The sequence below is a fragment of the Aotus nancymaae genome, unplaced genomic scaffold (genome assembly GCF_030222135.1).
Source record: "Aotus nancymaae isolate 86718 unplaced genomic scaffold, 86718_ANA_hifiasm-v0.15.2.pri h1tg000016l, whole genome shotgun sequence".
Lineage (NCBI taxonomy): Eukaryota > Metazoa > Chordata > Mammalia > Primates > Aotidae > Aotus > Aotus nancymaae.
This window is the reverse complement of record NW_026988428.1, coordinates 19,923,582-19,938,417: the sequence shown is the minus strand read 5'-3', so window position 1 is coordinate 19,938,417 and position 14,836 is coordinate 19,923,582. Positions and strand designations below refer to the sequence as shown.

Below are 14,836 nucleotides of genomic sequence, written 5' to 3'. Positions count from 1 at the left end.
GTCATTATATTTCTGAAAATATGTGTCCATCAAAAATTCCATGACACACCTGTAGTTAAGAGTGATCAAATATTTAAAATGATCTGTTCTTATGAGGTAAAGGCAAATAAAGCATGAATTCAAACTTTTCCTCCTCAGAACAAAATGCTTTTTTTTTTTTCATTTTTAAAGTTAGATCCCTTTCCATAAATCCGTTTCCAAGCAATGTATGCCCTGACTTTAAAACTGTGTAGAAATCTTCTTGACCTAAACAATAAATGGCTAGAGGTCAGTGTTCACTGCTTCTTAGCAACAAATTAAATGTTAGTATGTTCTTGATATTCACAGGGTCTTTTCACTTCAGAAAACTATTCATTAAGGTCAAGGTTGATTAACACTTCAGATAATAAAAGACCCCTAGTCACAGTTGAGAGTTATTCCTGTAAATGTCACCAGATCAGTCAGAGGAAACAAGCTATTTATGATCTCACTCACAGCTATTTATCAGACAGAGTTGTTTGTGTGTGATCATAGTGAATCATGGCAGTTTTTTTTTTTTCCTCAGAGCTACACTCTAATCAGCAATTGGCAAATACTAATATAACATTAGGTATGGGGCCAACTGGGTAATTCTTCCCCTTTAGATCGATCTATATGTGAAACATTTCATGTGGTGAGCAGAAGCATAATAAAATCTAATTGGATAAAAAATACTTCAGAAAGAAAACTACAAAGTGGTATCCCATGGTTAAAATCTATTTGTGTGCTAAGACATTCTTTGTTTGGTCAAATGCAAACTTCCTTCTGGGATCTTTCTTGGTCCATTAATTCCCAAATTTCAATTCAACTGAATAGCAATGCACTAAAAACAACCTGCAATTTCCTGGAGCCCCAAAATAAAGTGAAACCAAAAAACTCTATTTTGATAATGGAAAAACACTTTCCTGCTTCAAAGTAATGCATCAAATGAAGTGTTACAAGAAATCCATTGTGAGTCTGTCTACTCTCTGATGAGCCATACATGGAAAACTATTTTTAACCAATCACTTTCATGTGCATTCAAGTCCATTCCATTAGAACTAATGTACTTTCCAAGAACTGCCAAAGAAAAGTAATTTCTGACATTATCACAAATGAAAATTATAGAAACCTAAAGTAAATATCTTAAATAAAGAATAAAACAGTGCTAAATGTTAACATTGAAGAAGATGGGGTAGCATGTAATAATACTATTTTCTTATCTAAATTAAGCCCTAAAAAAGTGAAGATGAAAACAGACTCATGCCTAACTCTGAACACTTCATGTAATGTAGAAACACCCACTGAATTTGACGAAATGCTTGCACATATCAACTCTTGGGTAATAGGAAATGGAAATATAACTAATAAGTATTTTAATATCCAAAATTTTCCTTAAAAATTTTGGTTATGTTTTCCTTGTCTTTTTTCGTCTTTAAACAACAAAAGTGGATTGATTATTTTTAGCCAAAAAGGCTCATGTATTATCTTAAGTAAAACAGAAAGTTAAATACCTCATGCTCTCATTTATAAGTGGACACTAAATAATATATCCAGGTGAACATAGAGTATGTAGTCATAGTCACTCGAGTCTCGGAAGGGTAGGAGATTGGGAGGGTGGTGAAAGATGAGAAATTACTTAATGGGTACCATGTACATCATTCAGGAGATGGGTACACTAAAACCCGTACTTCACTACCTCAAATATATCCATGTAAGAAAACTGCACTTGAACCCTTTAAATTTAAACCAAAAAATACCTTTAACTATATCTTATATCCAGCAATTAATTTTTCTTTCAACAATAAAAATATGGTCTCTAAAAATAGAATCTAACATATTCCTCTTTTGAAATTATTCTTTCTCCTGTATTATAAGGTACTTCTGAATATTTAGATGATTAGTTTTTAAAGACAGAATTTTTTTCTAACAAACCTGAAATATGGAGTGTCTTTTCTATGCACTGGTTCTTAGGGCAACAAGTTAATAAATTACATTTGCAATCAAATCCTTCAGTATTGTTATTCAAATAAAATACTTTTGTGCACATAGCAGTTGCAGCAATTTATAATGTTCCTGATAATATTACCAGCTAAAATTATTAATTAACTAGTTTGGTTTATAGGGGAAAATCCTTATATCATTTCTGCATAAAATCACTATATAATTTCTTTAACTATACAATATTATAAAAATAAAATTGCTGGGCACTGAAATGAAATTCAAATGATATAAACCAAAGATGAACTGCCATAAAAATGATATACCGTGTTTCTCTGAATCATACTGAGAATGTTCCATTAAAAGTTTGACAAAAATATCTACATGGCGATATCTTCAGTACAAGCAGAATGTATAATTAATAGGTTTGGAGAAATAAATCTCAATCAAAAACTCAAGATTATTCCCCAGATGGGATATTCACACTATAATGTGGTGATACAATTTTCTGTATTTTAATTGGAAAAGAATGGAAAAAAAAAAAAAACCAGCAACACTTCTAAACACTTCTAGCCAAACACTTACGCCACTTAATGATCATTGTAATACATATAACATTTTATGTTAATAAATGTGAAAGCTAAAAACCCAGGAAAAAAAGGCATTTAATGTGAAAGAAAGAGATGTTACCTTTTATTTCATGTTGGCTTGCTTCCCGTCTTCTTTCTAGTTCTTTTCTATCATAATTCAACCTCTTTAAGCACATAATTCCATATTGTAAACTTGTTCTATTTTTTTTTTAAATAAAAGAAAACACATTGAGTTTACTCAGCCGGTGGATAAAGTTTTTTGATTAGCCATAGTCGACATTATGCACTGATTCTTAGGGCAAGTTAATAAATTACATTTGCAATAAAATCCTTCAGTATTGGAGGGAAATGGAAATATAATTATTCTAAGCACAAAATGTTTCTAAATAATAGGAAAAAATGTTTTCAAAATAAGAAAGACATAGTTTTGAAATCATCATGGATTATATTGTTTATATGTCTTTGTCTTTCATTTAGCTATTCCTACAGTAGGTGTAGGCAAATTAATATTGTATTCATTTGAAAAGAATTTAAAAGTCCCCATTATGGAGACAGTAAGGAATTTATAAGAAATGGATACTCTCTTCTTAAGTTGATGAGAAAAATAACACAAAAACATAAGTAGGTTAAGTAATAGCATACAGAACCTAAGAAATCACAGGAGACAGAGAAACCAATTACGGTGTCACTTCTGCCAAAATAAGGACAACAGCCTTGAGCTTAAAAGGCAAATCCAGAAACCAAAGATGTTCCGAGAGAGAAAATGAGAAGGTTTAGTGACATTAGATATAAAGATGCAGAAGATGTGATAGGAAAAAATAATCTGTAAGCTTCAAGAGCAGAGATCATTGATTATCAGTGATGTTTTACAAGCAAATTTTGACATATACATTGGCTAGGCTACACTTACATGTGAGATGCATTTCTAAGCCCTGCATTTTAATAAAAACAATGTTGGGTCAAATACTTCAGAATCAGAGAAAATGGAAAGAAAACTGCATTAGGTAGGTGTTGTCGGTTGAATTGTATTCCCCTAAAATTTACATGTGGAAGATCTAATTCTCAGTACTTCAGAATGTGATTGCATCTGGAGATAGTGCCCTAAAAGAGGTAATTGACTTAAATGAGTCCATTAGGGTGGGCCCTAATCCAAACTGACTGGTGACCTTATTAAAAAAAGATTTGGACACTTGGTGACACAAGGAATATACATTCACTGAGAAAAGATTATGTGAGGACACCGAGAGAATGTGACCATCAGCAAGTCAAGGAGAGAGGCCTCAGAAGAAACCGGATCTGTCAGTTCCTTGATTTTGAACTAGTAGCCTCCAGAACTGTGAGAAAGTAATTTTCTGTTGTTTAAGCCAACCATCTATGGTGCCTTGTTGTGGCATCCTTAGCAAACTAATTCAGTGGTATACTAAAATAACTGATAAAATCACTATCACAGATATTGGGCAGCTTGAGATTAAACCAATGCTTCTTGGTCAGTTTCTGCCAAGTTTTGATATAGAATACAAAATTATACTATACAGAGGAAACATATTATGATACCATCTGTCAGATGGAAAACTGGGATGAAAAGACCATAGGATGCAATATACAGTCAGGTAGTACCTGCTTTAAGTCAGAGATTAGCATAACTTAAAAATGAAGCTTGGGTATTTCCCAGAACAAAAATCCTGTCATTTGGGTACTTCTTTAAAAAAATTCATCATTATAAAAATTTTTTTACTAAAGTAATGAAACAGTATTAAAAGTCAATCTAGTGAAGAATGGAAAAACTGGACTCCAGAAGTCTAATGCAATCATATGAAATATGAAGGCCTAAACTTCTCTGACAGGAAGCTCACTCACTACCTCACAGTGTGTACACTACAAGGCAGCTGAGAGCGGTACAAAGTTGTTTCTTCTAGTAACTAGAATCACTGACCCTAGTATCTACACCTGTGTTAAATGAAAATTCATATGCTCAACAGAGAAAATATAATACTTCTATCACATAATAATAATCTTAAAACATAAGAAAACTTATCTAAAGTCTTCCCTCATCCCATTTAAATATCTTTAATTACTTCAACGTTACCATCAGACTTCTATCACTTTATAACAATTTGATGACCACAAATAAATACAATTTCTTTTTGTTATGTCACCGTATGGTAGCACTTTTGTTGTCCCTGCCAATAAACACAGTCTAAGTATGCCTGTCAAGCCATTAACCAAATGGAGAGTTTTGTGCCAATGATAAATTCCTTCTCTTTTGCATACAAGTTTCTGTTAAATTATGGATTATTCAGCATAGCAATAGGTTTTCTAAAAAACTTGTTCTATTTATCTTTACCACATTTAATTCAACAGTGTTAACAACTGCATTAAAATTCAAAATATCTGAATAAGTTGGAATCAAAAGCCCCAATTATCCTCTATTTATCCTAATTCTATGTTATCAACATATCTAATTTTTATACCATCTTCACTTTCAGTCACTGATTAAATGTTGGACAGAAAAGAAGCAAATATAGTCTCCCAAGCCAAAATCATCTACAGTTATATTAACTTATAACCACAATCAACTATATGTGAAAAAAACAACTAAAATCCAGCTGACATTGTTTCACCTAACACAAACACAGCATTTATAATATGGTATTCTAACAAACCCCTTTTTATCTGCTGGATGGTAAATAACTTGAAAAAACACATTGCCTTTTGTTCATCTGCATCCTCACAGTTGTCTAACACAGTATTGCTTTTACCGAAATTAATATACAAATAAGCAAAGTCACTAAAAGACATAGAAAAATAAAAAAATACAAATATGTCTTAGAATAATAATTTCTTCTCAAAGTTGCTCCTAGAATGTTCCTAATTTATAAAATTTATAATCACATATTTGTGTAGGGTTGAAACTATGAATATTTGTTTATTCTTCATAATTTCTAATATAAACACAACTATAAAATTATAAACACTGAATTTTCAAAGAATCTGGCAAAAAAATAGACTCATCCCTATGAGGCTAATTTTGTACACATGTATTTCCATGGACTTTGGGAACATAATATGTTCTAAATTAGAAAGTTCCTGCAGTTTGCTTCATGAAAATAGTTTTCAAAGTAGATGTACGCAGATGTTTCAAATGACATATATTTTCTATCTATCTCCAGACATCCATTTTTGTTTTAGTAAGGTATAGGTAATATATTGTTTCATTTTTATTATTCTTTAGAAAAAAAAAAAAAACCTACCGATGGAAACTATCCACCATTTTTAAATGGACACGGAGATCTTTTTTTGTTAGGTGATCTAACATTCTTGCATCTACCAAGCATTCCATAAAGTAACTTCTGTACTGAGGTAACCCCAGGCTGGGAAGCCATTCATTTCCAATCCACTCGTGGTTCATATCTCCATAAGCCAGGGTCTGTAGAAAAACCGGACACTAGAATTGTTTTATAGCAGTCAAGTTTCTTAACCAATCAGATGAGATGGTAATTGGAGAATATTACCTATTATTATAACTGATATTAAATTGCTATGATTTGTGAAAATGAAGCAAAAATAATATTCAGATTGTATGTATTCGATTTGGTTTGGTACAAAATGGAACTCTGCATACATTTATTAAAGTATTTGCCTATTGAAAATGATTGGCTATTTACTTTGTATTCTCAAAAGGAACTGCATTTTGTCCACGTATGTATTTTATTAATAATGAAGTTATTATATAAACTCTGAGCTTTAAGATTCTGTCTTTATATTGATAGATTTATCTCATTTTATTTATATCTGTCATTTCCCTCGTCAATGCCATTATTGCCATTTCCCTCTTAGATCAACGCCACTACTGCCATTGCTACAGTGTAATGGCAAATGTTGATGTGAAATGGTAACCTCAGTAAACAAAGAAAGAAATGAAGGGTTGGGAGAGACAGAATTTTGAAGCTTTGTATGAACATTGTTGTTACCTAGCAAAGCAGGTAGTCAGCTTTCCAAAAAATCATTGAAAAGAATCAGTCTTTTCTAGCAATCAGTCAAGATAGACTCTAAAAGAAGCAGGGCAGGATAAAAAACTAAGATAACTGAATTCTTTAATATAACAAATAAACTATTCTTACTAATACTGTTCAAAACAGCTAAAATGAAAACCAAAATCAACCATTAACACTAAGCCAATATTTTAAAAGAATTATTATTCTCTATTATTTTTACAGAATTCCTATTTAGTTCCTTATCATGCCCTAAATTTCCAATTCTAAGATGTATTTCTAGTGAAAATCTAACTGTTCTTCTATTTTGTGTGTTCTCAGGAATGATGAAATTTTTATCAAAATCATAATCTAATATAATCCTACTGCGTGTTTAAATACAGGTCCTAATATAACTACCAAAATTTTTCTTATATTGAAAGGTTTCAATCAGATTGAATATAACACAAATTTTCTCTTTCAGCCATCCAATATGTGGAAATGTAGAAAAAATGCACAGCTTCCTTAAAAACATGTATGTCTGTTCCAAGTATAGACAGCTGTCTCATATGGCATGTCAATAAATGCTAATGACTCTGTAGTCTACAACACCAACACATGCACCTCCAACCCCCTCCTCATACAGTTTCCATTGTGTCTGAAGGCATGTGCAACTCCAAATAAGTCTTTTCTTTCTTTTTTTCCCCTTTTAGATTCAACTTGAATGCTTCCTGATTAAATATATTCAAGAATGATTTCAGAGGAATTTAAGTTTTGGATCATTCTTTTGGGAAAGAAAGAAAAGTACCCTTTTAAAAGAGGCAAGATATGAAATGGCAATCATCTTATTTGAAAAATATTGTAATTTGAAAAGACATCTAAAGTGCTAAACATAATCTAGAATTACATATACAGATCAGCCTAATATTGAGCTAAGTGAAGGTTTATAATATTGTGACTTATGACAGTTTCTTAATTTATACCCTCAGAGCCTACTAAATGATATTGAGTCTGAAAGCATATGTATCTCCTACCTGGGCCCAGCTTCCTTCCTCAGATTCTTTCTGTGTTAGCAGCAGGAAATGATTAATAAAGCAGGTAAATATAAATTAATTTCAAATCAATACAGTAAAATTTTTCTAGCAGAAGCAAAATTGTTATACAAAATAATTTGTATCACAGGCAGATAAACACATAGATTCTTACTCAGACCCACAGTGATCAAGTTTACAGTTCAAAGGCAATTACACAGCAACTACATAGTTTTTAATTAATTCTAATTTAAATGTTAAATTCATAATTTTGTGAACATTTGATTTGGTCATTCCAAACCTTTTTTAAATTCTTAAATGAGTGTAATTTTCAAAATATAATGTGCTATAATAAAACTTTCTGATGTCATGTATGCATATGTATATATAATAGGGAAATCTTATACAAAGTAAATTAGTGAAGTGAAAATACTATATTCCTCCAACAAAGCTTTGTGATAATCAAATAGATTTCAACAGTAGTCAACAAAACAAAACAAGACAAAAACCAAGTACAACAAAACTAAACTAAAAATGAAATTAGTACAAGACATTGGTGATTTTAGCCATAACAAATTTGTAGATAATTTTCAAATAAGGATAACACTGAAATAAGGATAACACTGAAAAGACATTAAATTAAAAAGAAGTTGATAAAGATAAAATATATGATATGCCCAACTTTGTTACTTTACCTGAAAAAATGACTTTTATAACATTTTATTTTTAAAAGTTACAGTTACAGAGTCCCCAAGAAATTCTTTAAAATTGTGCTTTTCAATACCAAATTAACATAAAGATTTTTTGGTTGTTTTTTTTTTTTTTTTTTGGTCAAGCTTTGTATCTAAGATGGTAAAGCACAAGAAACCACATGATCATATTAAAAATGAATATTCAATCTAATATTTTCTATTACCAATTTAATTTGGTTTAGAAACCTGTTACCTATGAACATGTCCAATACTAAATGATATTTGTTACAAAAACTTCCAATGTTGCAATATGATTCATTACATTCTTGCTTATTGTTTGTGTACTATAAGCTCTTATGATATTAGCCACAATCTAACACTATTTCATTTAAAAATTTCAAGAGTACCGAAGAATAAAACTGTAAAAAATGTTAGTTATTACTGTATATAACTATAAAAACACACCCTATTTCTCTGGTCTATAGTAAACAAATTAGTTTCCTCATCCAAAGAGCAGCAAAGTCACTTTCCTTCAGGTTCAACAAAGTCGTAAGACTAACCGTTTTTGCTGGAGCTGCAAGATTTTCCATTTCTTCATGAGTCACCCAAACGTTGCCTGAAGGCTAGTGAGGAGGCCCAGAGGGAAGCAGAGGAATCCATGGGAGGCAAGCAGTGGTAAAGAAGAAAGGCAGCACCTCTGTGAGTTAACAGCAACACAGCAATACCACAGTGCCCGTGCCCCTACCGTGTGCACAAGAGACAGCATGGCTGGTTTGCTCAGAGCTCCCTGTTTCTTCGACTCAAAAAGATTAACTAGAAAGAGGCATGTTGGGAAGCTCTTGAGGGGTAGATTTAAAATGACATTTCTGCAATTATGAATCAGAAAATAAGCATCATCAAAATTTGCATTCCAATGGTATGTGGCTGTCAGATCAATTTTTGTAATAATGGTGAACTGATTAAATTTGAACTGTAGAATAATGAATTTAATTTTTTAATCAGAAAACAATGGCACATGCACTGTGTTGTGTTATTACCAAAATTTCCTTTTACATAATTTTGATTCTCAATATCCTTTGAAGGAAAAAATTGGTTGTCAATATAAAGCTGGAAGCATTATCATAACTAATCTGGAACCAGCATCAGCTTTTTCCAAATGATTATTTTTTGTGTGTGTGATTCAATAAATATTAAGTGTTCCTGCATTCTTGCAGATGAAAAAGCAATGAAATGCTATTTTAATTTAGTTTTCAGCCACACTAATAATTGTCAAATTACAAAACCCATATATTTCCTAATTCTTCACCAGTATCTGATAGCATTATAGAGAAGAATGCAGTGTAAAAGAAAATTTTTTCTTTAACAGGCAATATTCTATTGTAAATTCCCATTTGTTTTCTAAAAAAAAACCCTTGGTATTAGTTCTATACACTTAATAGTGTACAGTTTCAAAACCAAAGTCCACTGAGTAACATAAAGATCAGGCATATCATTGAAGGTATTGGGCCCCTGGAAACCACTTGCCATCAAATTCCATCATTTCTTTATGAACATTGCAAGGTTTTCCAAGCGCATCAATGAAATTTACATTCTATGTATAATTTGCTACTTGTTTTGGGAAGGGTCCAATTTCTAAAGAATTGGTGTAGCAAAGTTGTTACCCAAACACTGTTAAGTCACCACCATAATTCACTTTGGGCTTTTCTGCCATTTACCTAGTACCATGACTTTTTCTGTATTAAAAATAATATAATTCAATATAATTTAAAATATAACTACATATAAATTGATGAGTATAATTTGATGTAAGTGAAATCTTATATATGTATATAGATGCATACATACAGTCATGTAATACATACTGACATATAGTCAGGAATGGAGTAAATGCCCAACAATGGTCTCATATGATTATAATAGAGCTGAAAAGTTCCTGTCACCTAGTGCTGTCATAGTCATTATGCCATTGTAGTGCAATGCATTACTCACATGTTTGTGGTAACACTAGTGTAAACAAACCTATTGCACTGCTAGTCATATAAAAGTATAGCACATGCAACTATGTGCAGCCCATAATAGTTGATAATGATAATTAATGACTAGGTTACTGGTTTATGTGTTTACCACACCAAACTTTTTCAATGATTATTTTACAGTGTACTCCCTCTACTTTTGTTTTTTAAAGAGTTAACTGTAAAGTAGCCCCAAGTAAGTTCTTCAGGAGGTATCTCAAAAGAAGGCATTGATATCCTAGGAGATGACAGCTCCATGTGTGTTACTGCCCAGTGGAACAAGATATGGAGACGAAAGACAGTGATACTGATGGTGCCAACCCTGGGTAGACCTATAGTAATTTGTGTGTTTGTGTCTTAGTTTTTAACGAAAAAATTTAAAGGGGAAAAAAAATGAAATAGCAGAAAGCTTATAGGACAAGGATATAAAGAAATTAATTTTGTTCAGCTGTACATTGTGTTGGTGTTTTAAGCTAAGTATTATTTAAAAAGAGTCAAAATTTAAGAAAAAAGGTTTAGAAAGTGTAAACATTACCATAAGCTAAGGCTAATTTATTATTGAAGAAATAAAAAGTTTTTTTAATGACTTGTATGTAGCATAAAAGTACAGTGTTTATAAAGTCTATAGTAGTATATAGTAGTGTCCTAGGCCTTCATATTCACTCACTGCTCACTCACTGACTCATTCAGAGCAACTTTTAGTCCTGCAAGCTTCATTACTGGTAAGTGTTCTATTCATGTGTACCATTTTTTATCTTTTATATTTTTACTGTACATTTTCTATGTTTAGATATATTTGGATACACACATACTTACCACCATGTTACAACTGCCTACAGTATTCAGTTTGGTATCATGTTGTACAGGTTTGTAGCCTGAAGCAATAAATTATACCATATAGCCTAGGTTTTGCAGTAGTCTATACCATTTAGGTTTATGTAAGTATGTTCCATGATATTCTCAGAATAAAAAAGTTGTCTCATGACTAATTTCTTAGAACATATATCTGGCATTAAGTGACATATGATTGTATATATATTTCAGTAACAAGTGAAGTGGCGGTAAAGATTCATAATTAAAAGCAAATTCTATGCACATAAAAATTCCACAGGCTAGGCATCAAATATATATGTAGAATTATTTTTCTTCTACTGTTTTGAAATTTAGAGTCTAGCTGATGTTTTTTCTATAAGTCTGTGTACAACTATGAAATAAATTTAGAATACAAAAGTCATTTATGTCATTAAAAGTCCCTTTCTTGTATCCTCAGCTTCTAACAATGATGCTCATTATAAACAGAAAGTTTCATATGAATATATAAAACATTACATTACTTGGAATAAGTTGTTTTTACTGACTTTATGAGAGTGTGCTAGGCTGAAAAGCACTTTACACTCATCTGTCACATTTCCTTTATACCCAGTTATCATGGAGCTTTGCTTGAATGGCTGTACTGTTTGTTCAAAGTGAGTTTCAGTGATGATTACCTGAGAGAAAATTCATTTAAGCCAATCTTAAATGGCTTAAGCTTGCAGAACGGTGTAAAATCAATTTTACATTGATTTGTGTAGCTTCTCCTTTGATTTGTAATCCAAACAATGAAGATCTCACTCCTACTTTAAGAAACTACCTGTATTAATTGTCTCACACTAGAATAGATACATGCATAATATCTTTTACAGCTTATCTTTAAGTCTGTGTCTGCCAGTCTATCACCATATTCTGGGATGGGGGAAGATGCTGGAAGCTATGGTTTTATCTGTTTCTTTCCTCACAAAATGAGTATATACCCAGGGCAAATTTTTAAAGTATGGTTGGCAAACTTACAGAAGTTGTACGGTGTTTCTGTTTGATACGTAGTTTTACTTGTGAAGTGCACTGCCTGCCTTATAGTCTTGTAAAACAGCCAACAGAAATAGTTTCTACACAACCCAATCAATTAGGCATTAACTGAAGTTCTAACAAGTTTATTTTATAAGAAAGTTCATATGTAGTAAGTCAATTATTCAATCAGATTGCTCTGTCCGCCACCACTTTAGGGGATGGAACTTGCATATAAGTACATCGTAAGGGAATAATTTAGAGCATGAGTTTCAGAGAAGAACATCCCTATGAGAGAGCTAGACTGGGAAGCTTTGAGCAACCAAAGGGCCTAAGGATTTAAGTGCTTTGGTATTGAGGATAAGGAGAGTACAAAAAGTAAGTTGGAAAAGTATAAAAAACAAACATTGTATAACTTGGTTGTGATCCTCTGAGATCCCCTTAAAATTACCCACTCACTGCTCTCAGTAGTCTGTGCTGCAACCTCCCAAAAATGTGTGAGCTAAACAATGCAAACCAATAGTCATTTTTTTGTGGCTAATATCATCTGAGTCTAACATGTAATTTATAAAATTTTAATTATATTATCAAATTAGATACAAGGGGCTTGAGCTATACAGCAGCACTTATCAGTGACCACCCTAGGACATTTCCTAAACCTGTCTAAATTTCAGGTTCTGCATCTCTTAAGTGGGACTAAAAGTGCATGCTCCAGATTAGAAAGAAACAATACATAGTTTATATTATAATACAATATGTTCTTATACAGAGCTGGGACTAGGATGAGGCACACGAGGTCCCAGGGGACTATAATTTAAGGAAGCAATCACTTTCAGGGTTGATATCTGACAATGAGAGCCCTCTTTAAATTTTTTTGCTTGAAATGTCTTGCTTGTCTCCCCTTAGTCCACATGTAATAGAACGTTGAGAAAGTATCATCAAGTGAGAACTAGAAGGAAATTTCTACAGGATGATAAGGATTAAAACACTTATCTAATTAAATCATTCTGGAAAGAGTTACAACAGGAAAGTAAATAATAAAATGAACTTAAGAAATAACTCATGAAAATTAATCAGGTGAAAATAATGAGTACTTTTGCTGTCAGAGATACAGTATAAGCAGCCAGATCTCAGAATAATCTTAAATCTTATCTGGTTAAAGTAACTTTTGTTACTACCGATGTCATTTAAAGTGTTTTTTAGTTTGTAATGGAATTACAAAGTAGTAACTTGAAATTACTGTCTACATTCAAATGGCCTGTATCCACATTTCTCACTATCTGAATTTTTGTCTCTCATTATTAGATAAATCCTTCTCATTATAATAAGAATGATATTTATACCTCACCCTCTTTCCAAAAGGGTTGAGGTTTATAAAGACAATTATACCTCACTCTTTTTTCAATAAAGGTTGAGGCTTATGAGGAATCAAAAGAGGAACCAAATAGACTAAAAGAATGCTATAAAAGAAGAAAAACTGATAGAATGCAGGAAGCAGAAGCAGGAAAACGTACTTTTTAGCAGCAAATCCACATAGGAGTATGACCTTAGATGAGTCAGTTTACTTCTTTATATCAGTTTTGCCCATCTGTGAAACAGCTGTAATAAAAGTACCTTTCTCATAGTGTGGTTGTGAGTCTTAAATGGGTTATTACATGTAAAGCACTTAGAACAGGGCCTGACAGTGAGCATTCTGCTGATGTTGGCTACTACTGTATTTATATTAGAATTCTGTTAGGCAATCTCCATTCAAGTCAATCTTTAATTCAAGAAATACTCCGTATTTCTCTGTATTACACTGAGCTGATGAATGCCTATCTTATGCCTTACATTTATGCTCAATCTTGTTAAATTATATGGTTATTAAAAAATCACTTTGTTTCAAACATATTTCTACTGTACTTGCTTTTAAAATGTTTGATTCATCAATTTAAACAAATATTAAAATATAAAACAAATTTGGCTCATATATAAACACTAAGTCGAATTAGTTGGAAAAACCAGAGATAGGCAAATGTTGAAACACACTATCAATAAAACACAACTTTGTCAAAGTATGGGGAAGAAATTGTAAATGTCCAGAAGGATTCCTCATTCAAATGGCTTTTTGAGTTAGCTTGAAGTCATCACTTTAAAAAGAAACAACAGCTAGAGAAATTAAACATGTTTCCAGTAAGATTATCTAAAAGGATAATGTGGAACTCAAGACATTGGAAACATGCACACAAAAAAATGTTCTAGATGCTCCATCTAAATTTGCAATGCTTGAGCATTTCTATAATTTTTACCTAAGATAAAATATTCAAAGAATATACTTATTTTTATGACAACCTTCTTCAACTAAATTTCAATTAACTGATATCTCCATCTCTATCCTACTAGGTAAGAAATTTTGTATGTTAATAGTAGCTTGGGGAAAAGAAACAGAAAGCTGGAAATTTAGGGCTGATCCAAGGTAATCATACAAGTGACATTTAGATTTTCCTTTCTGGTGGTCCCTCCCATTATATCTAGGCAGGAAATGAGGCAGAATCAAATAGAAGTGGTAGTCAGTTAAAACAAAAAAAAGCCCAAGAACCTTATATTTTTCTCCTCAGAACTTCAGTTAATAAACACGATACACTGGTCTAAGAAATTCAAGCCCAAACCTCAATGTGCAAAATAATTTATATGATCTGAACAAAATGTAGTGTTCAACAAGACATAATAAAATAACTTTGTTTAAAAAAAGCATTAAAAAATCTGCCTTTGTGTTTTTTAACTGTGAATTCTAATATATAA

General features: G+C 31.8%; 1 protein-coding gene across 22 annotated transcripts in view; it reads right to left on the bottom strand.

Annotated features, from left to right (window-relative positions):
* The window catches only part of PPFIA2 (PTPRF interacting protein alpha 2), a 495,144-nt gene that overhangs the window by 14,523 nt on the left and 465,785 nt on the right, over positions 1-14,836 (bottom strand). For 11 of the 22 annotated variants that reach the window (XM_064376927.1, XM_012442054.3, XM_064376925.1 and 8 more), the window contains 4 exons: positions 8,783-8,845; positions 7,534-7,563; positions 5,780-5,973; positions 2,629-2,726 (listed from right to left, as the gene is read on the bottom strand). In XM_064376927.1, the coding sequence (XP_064232997.1) occupies positions 2,629-2,726; positions 5,780-5,973; positions 7,534-7,563; positions 8,783-8,845 (385 nt within the window). The remainder of the gene's footprint in view (positions 1-2,628; positions 2,727-5,779; positions 5,974-7,533; positions 7,564-8,782; positions 8,846-14,836) is intronic. The other 11 variants (XM_012442056.3, XM_012442055.3, XM_012442078.3 and 8 more) reach the window with 4 other exon arrangements.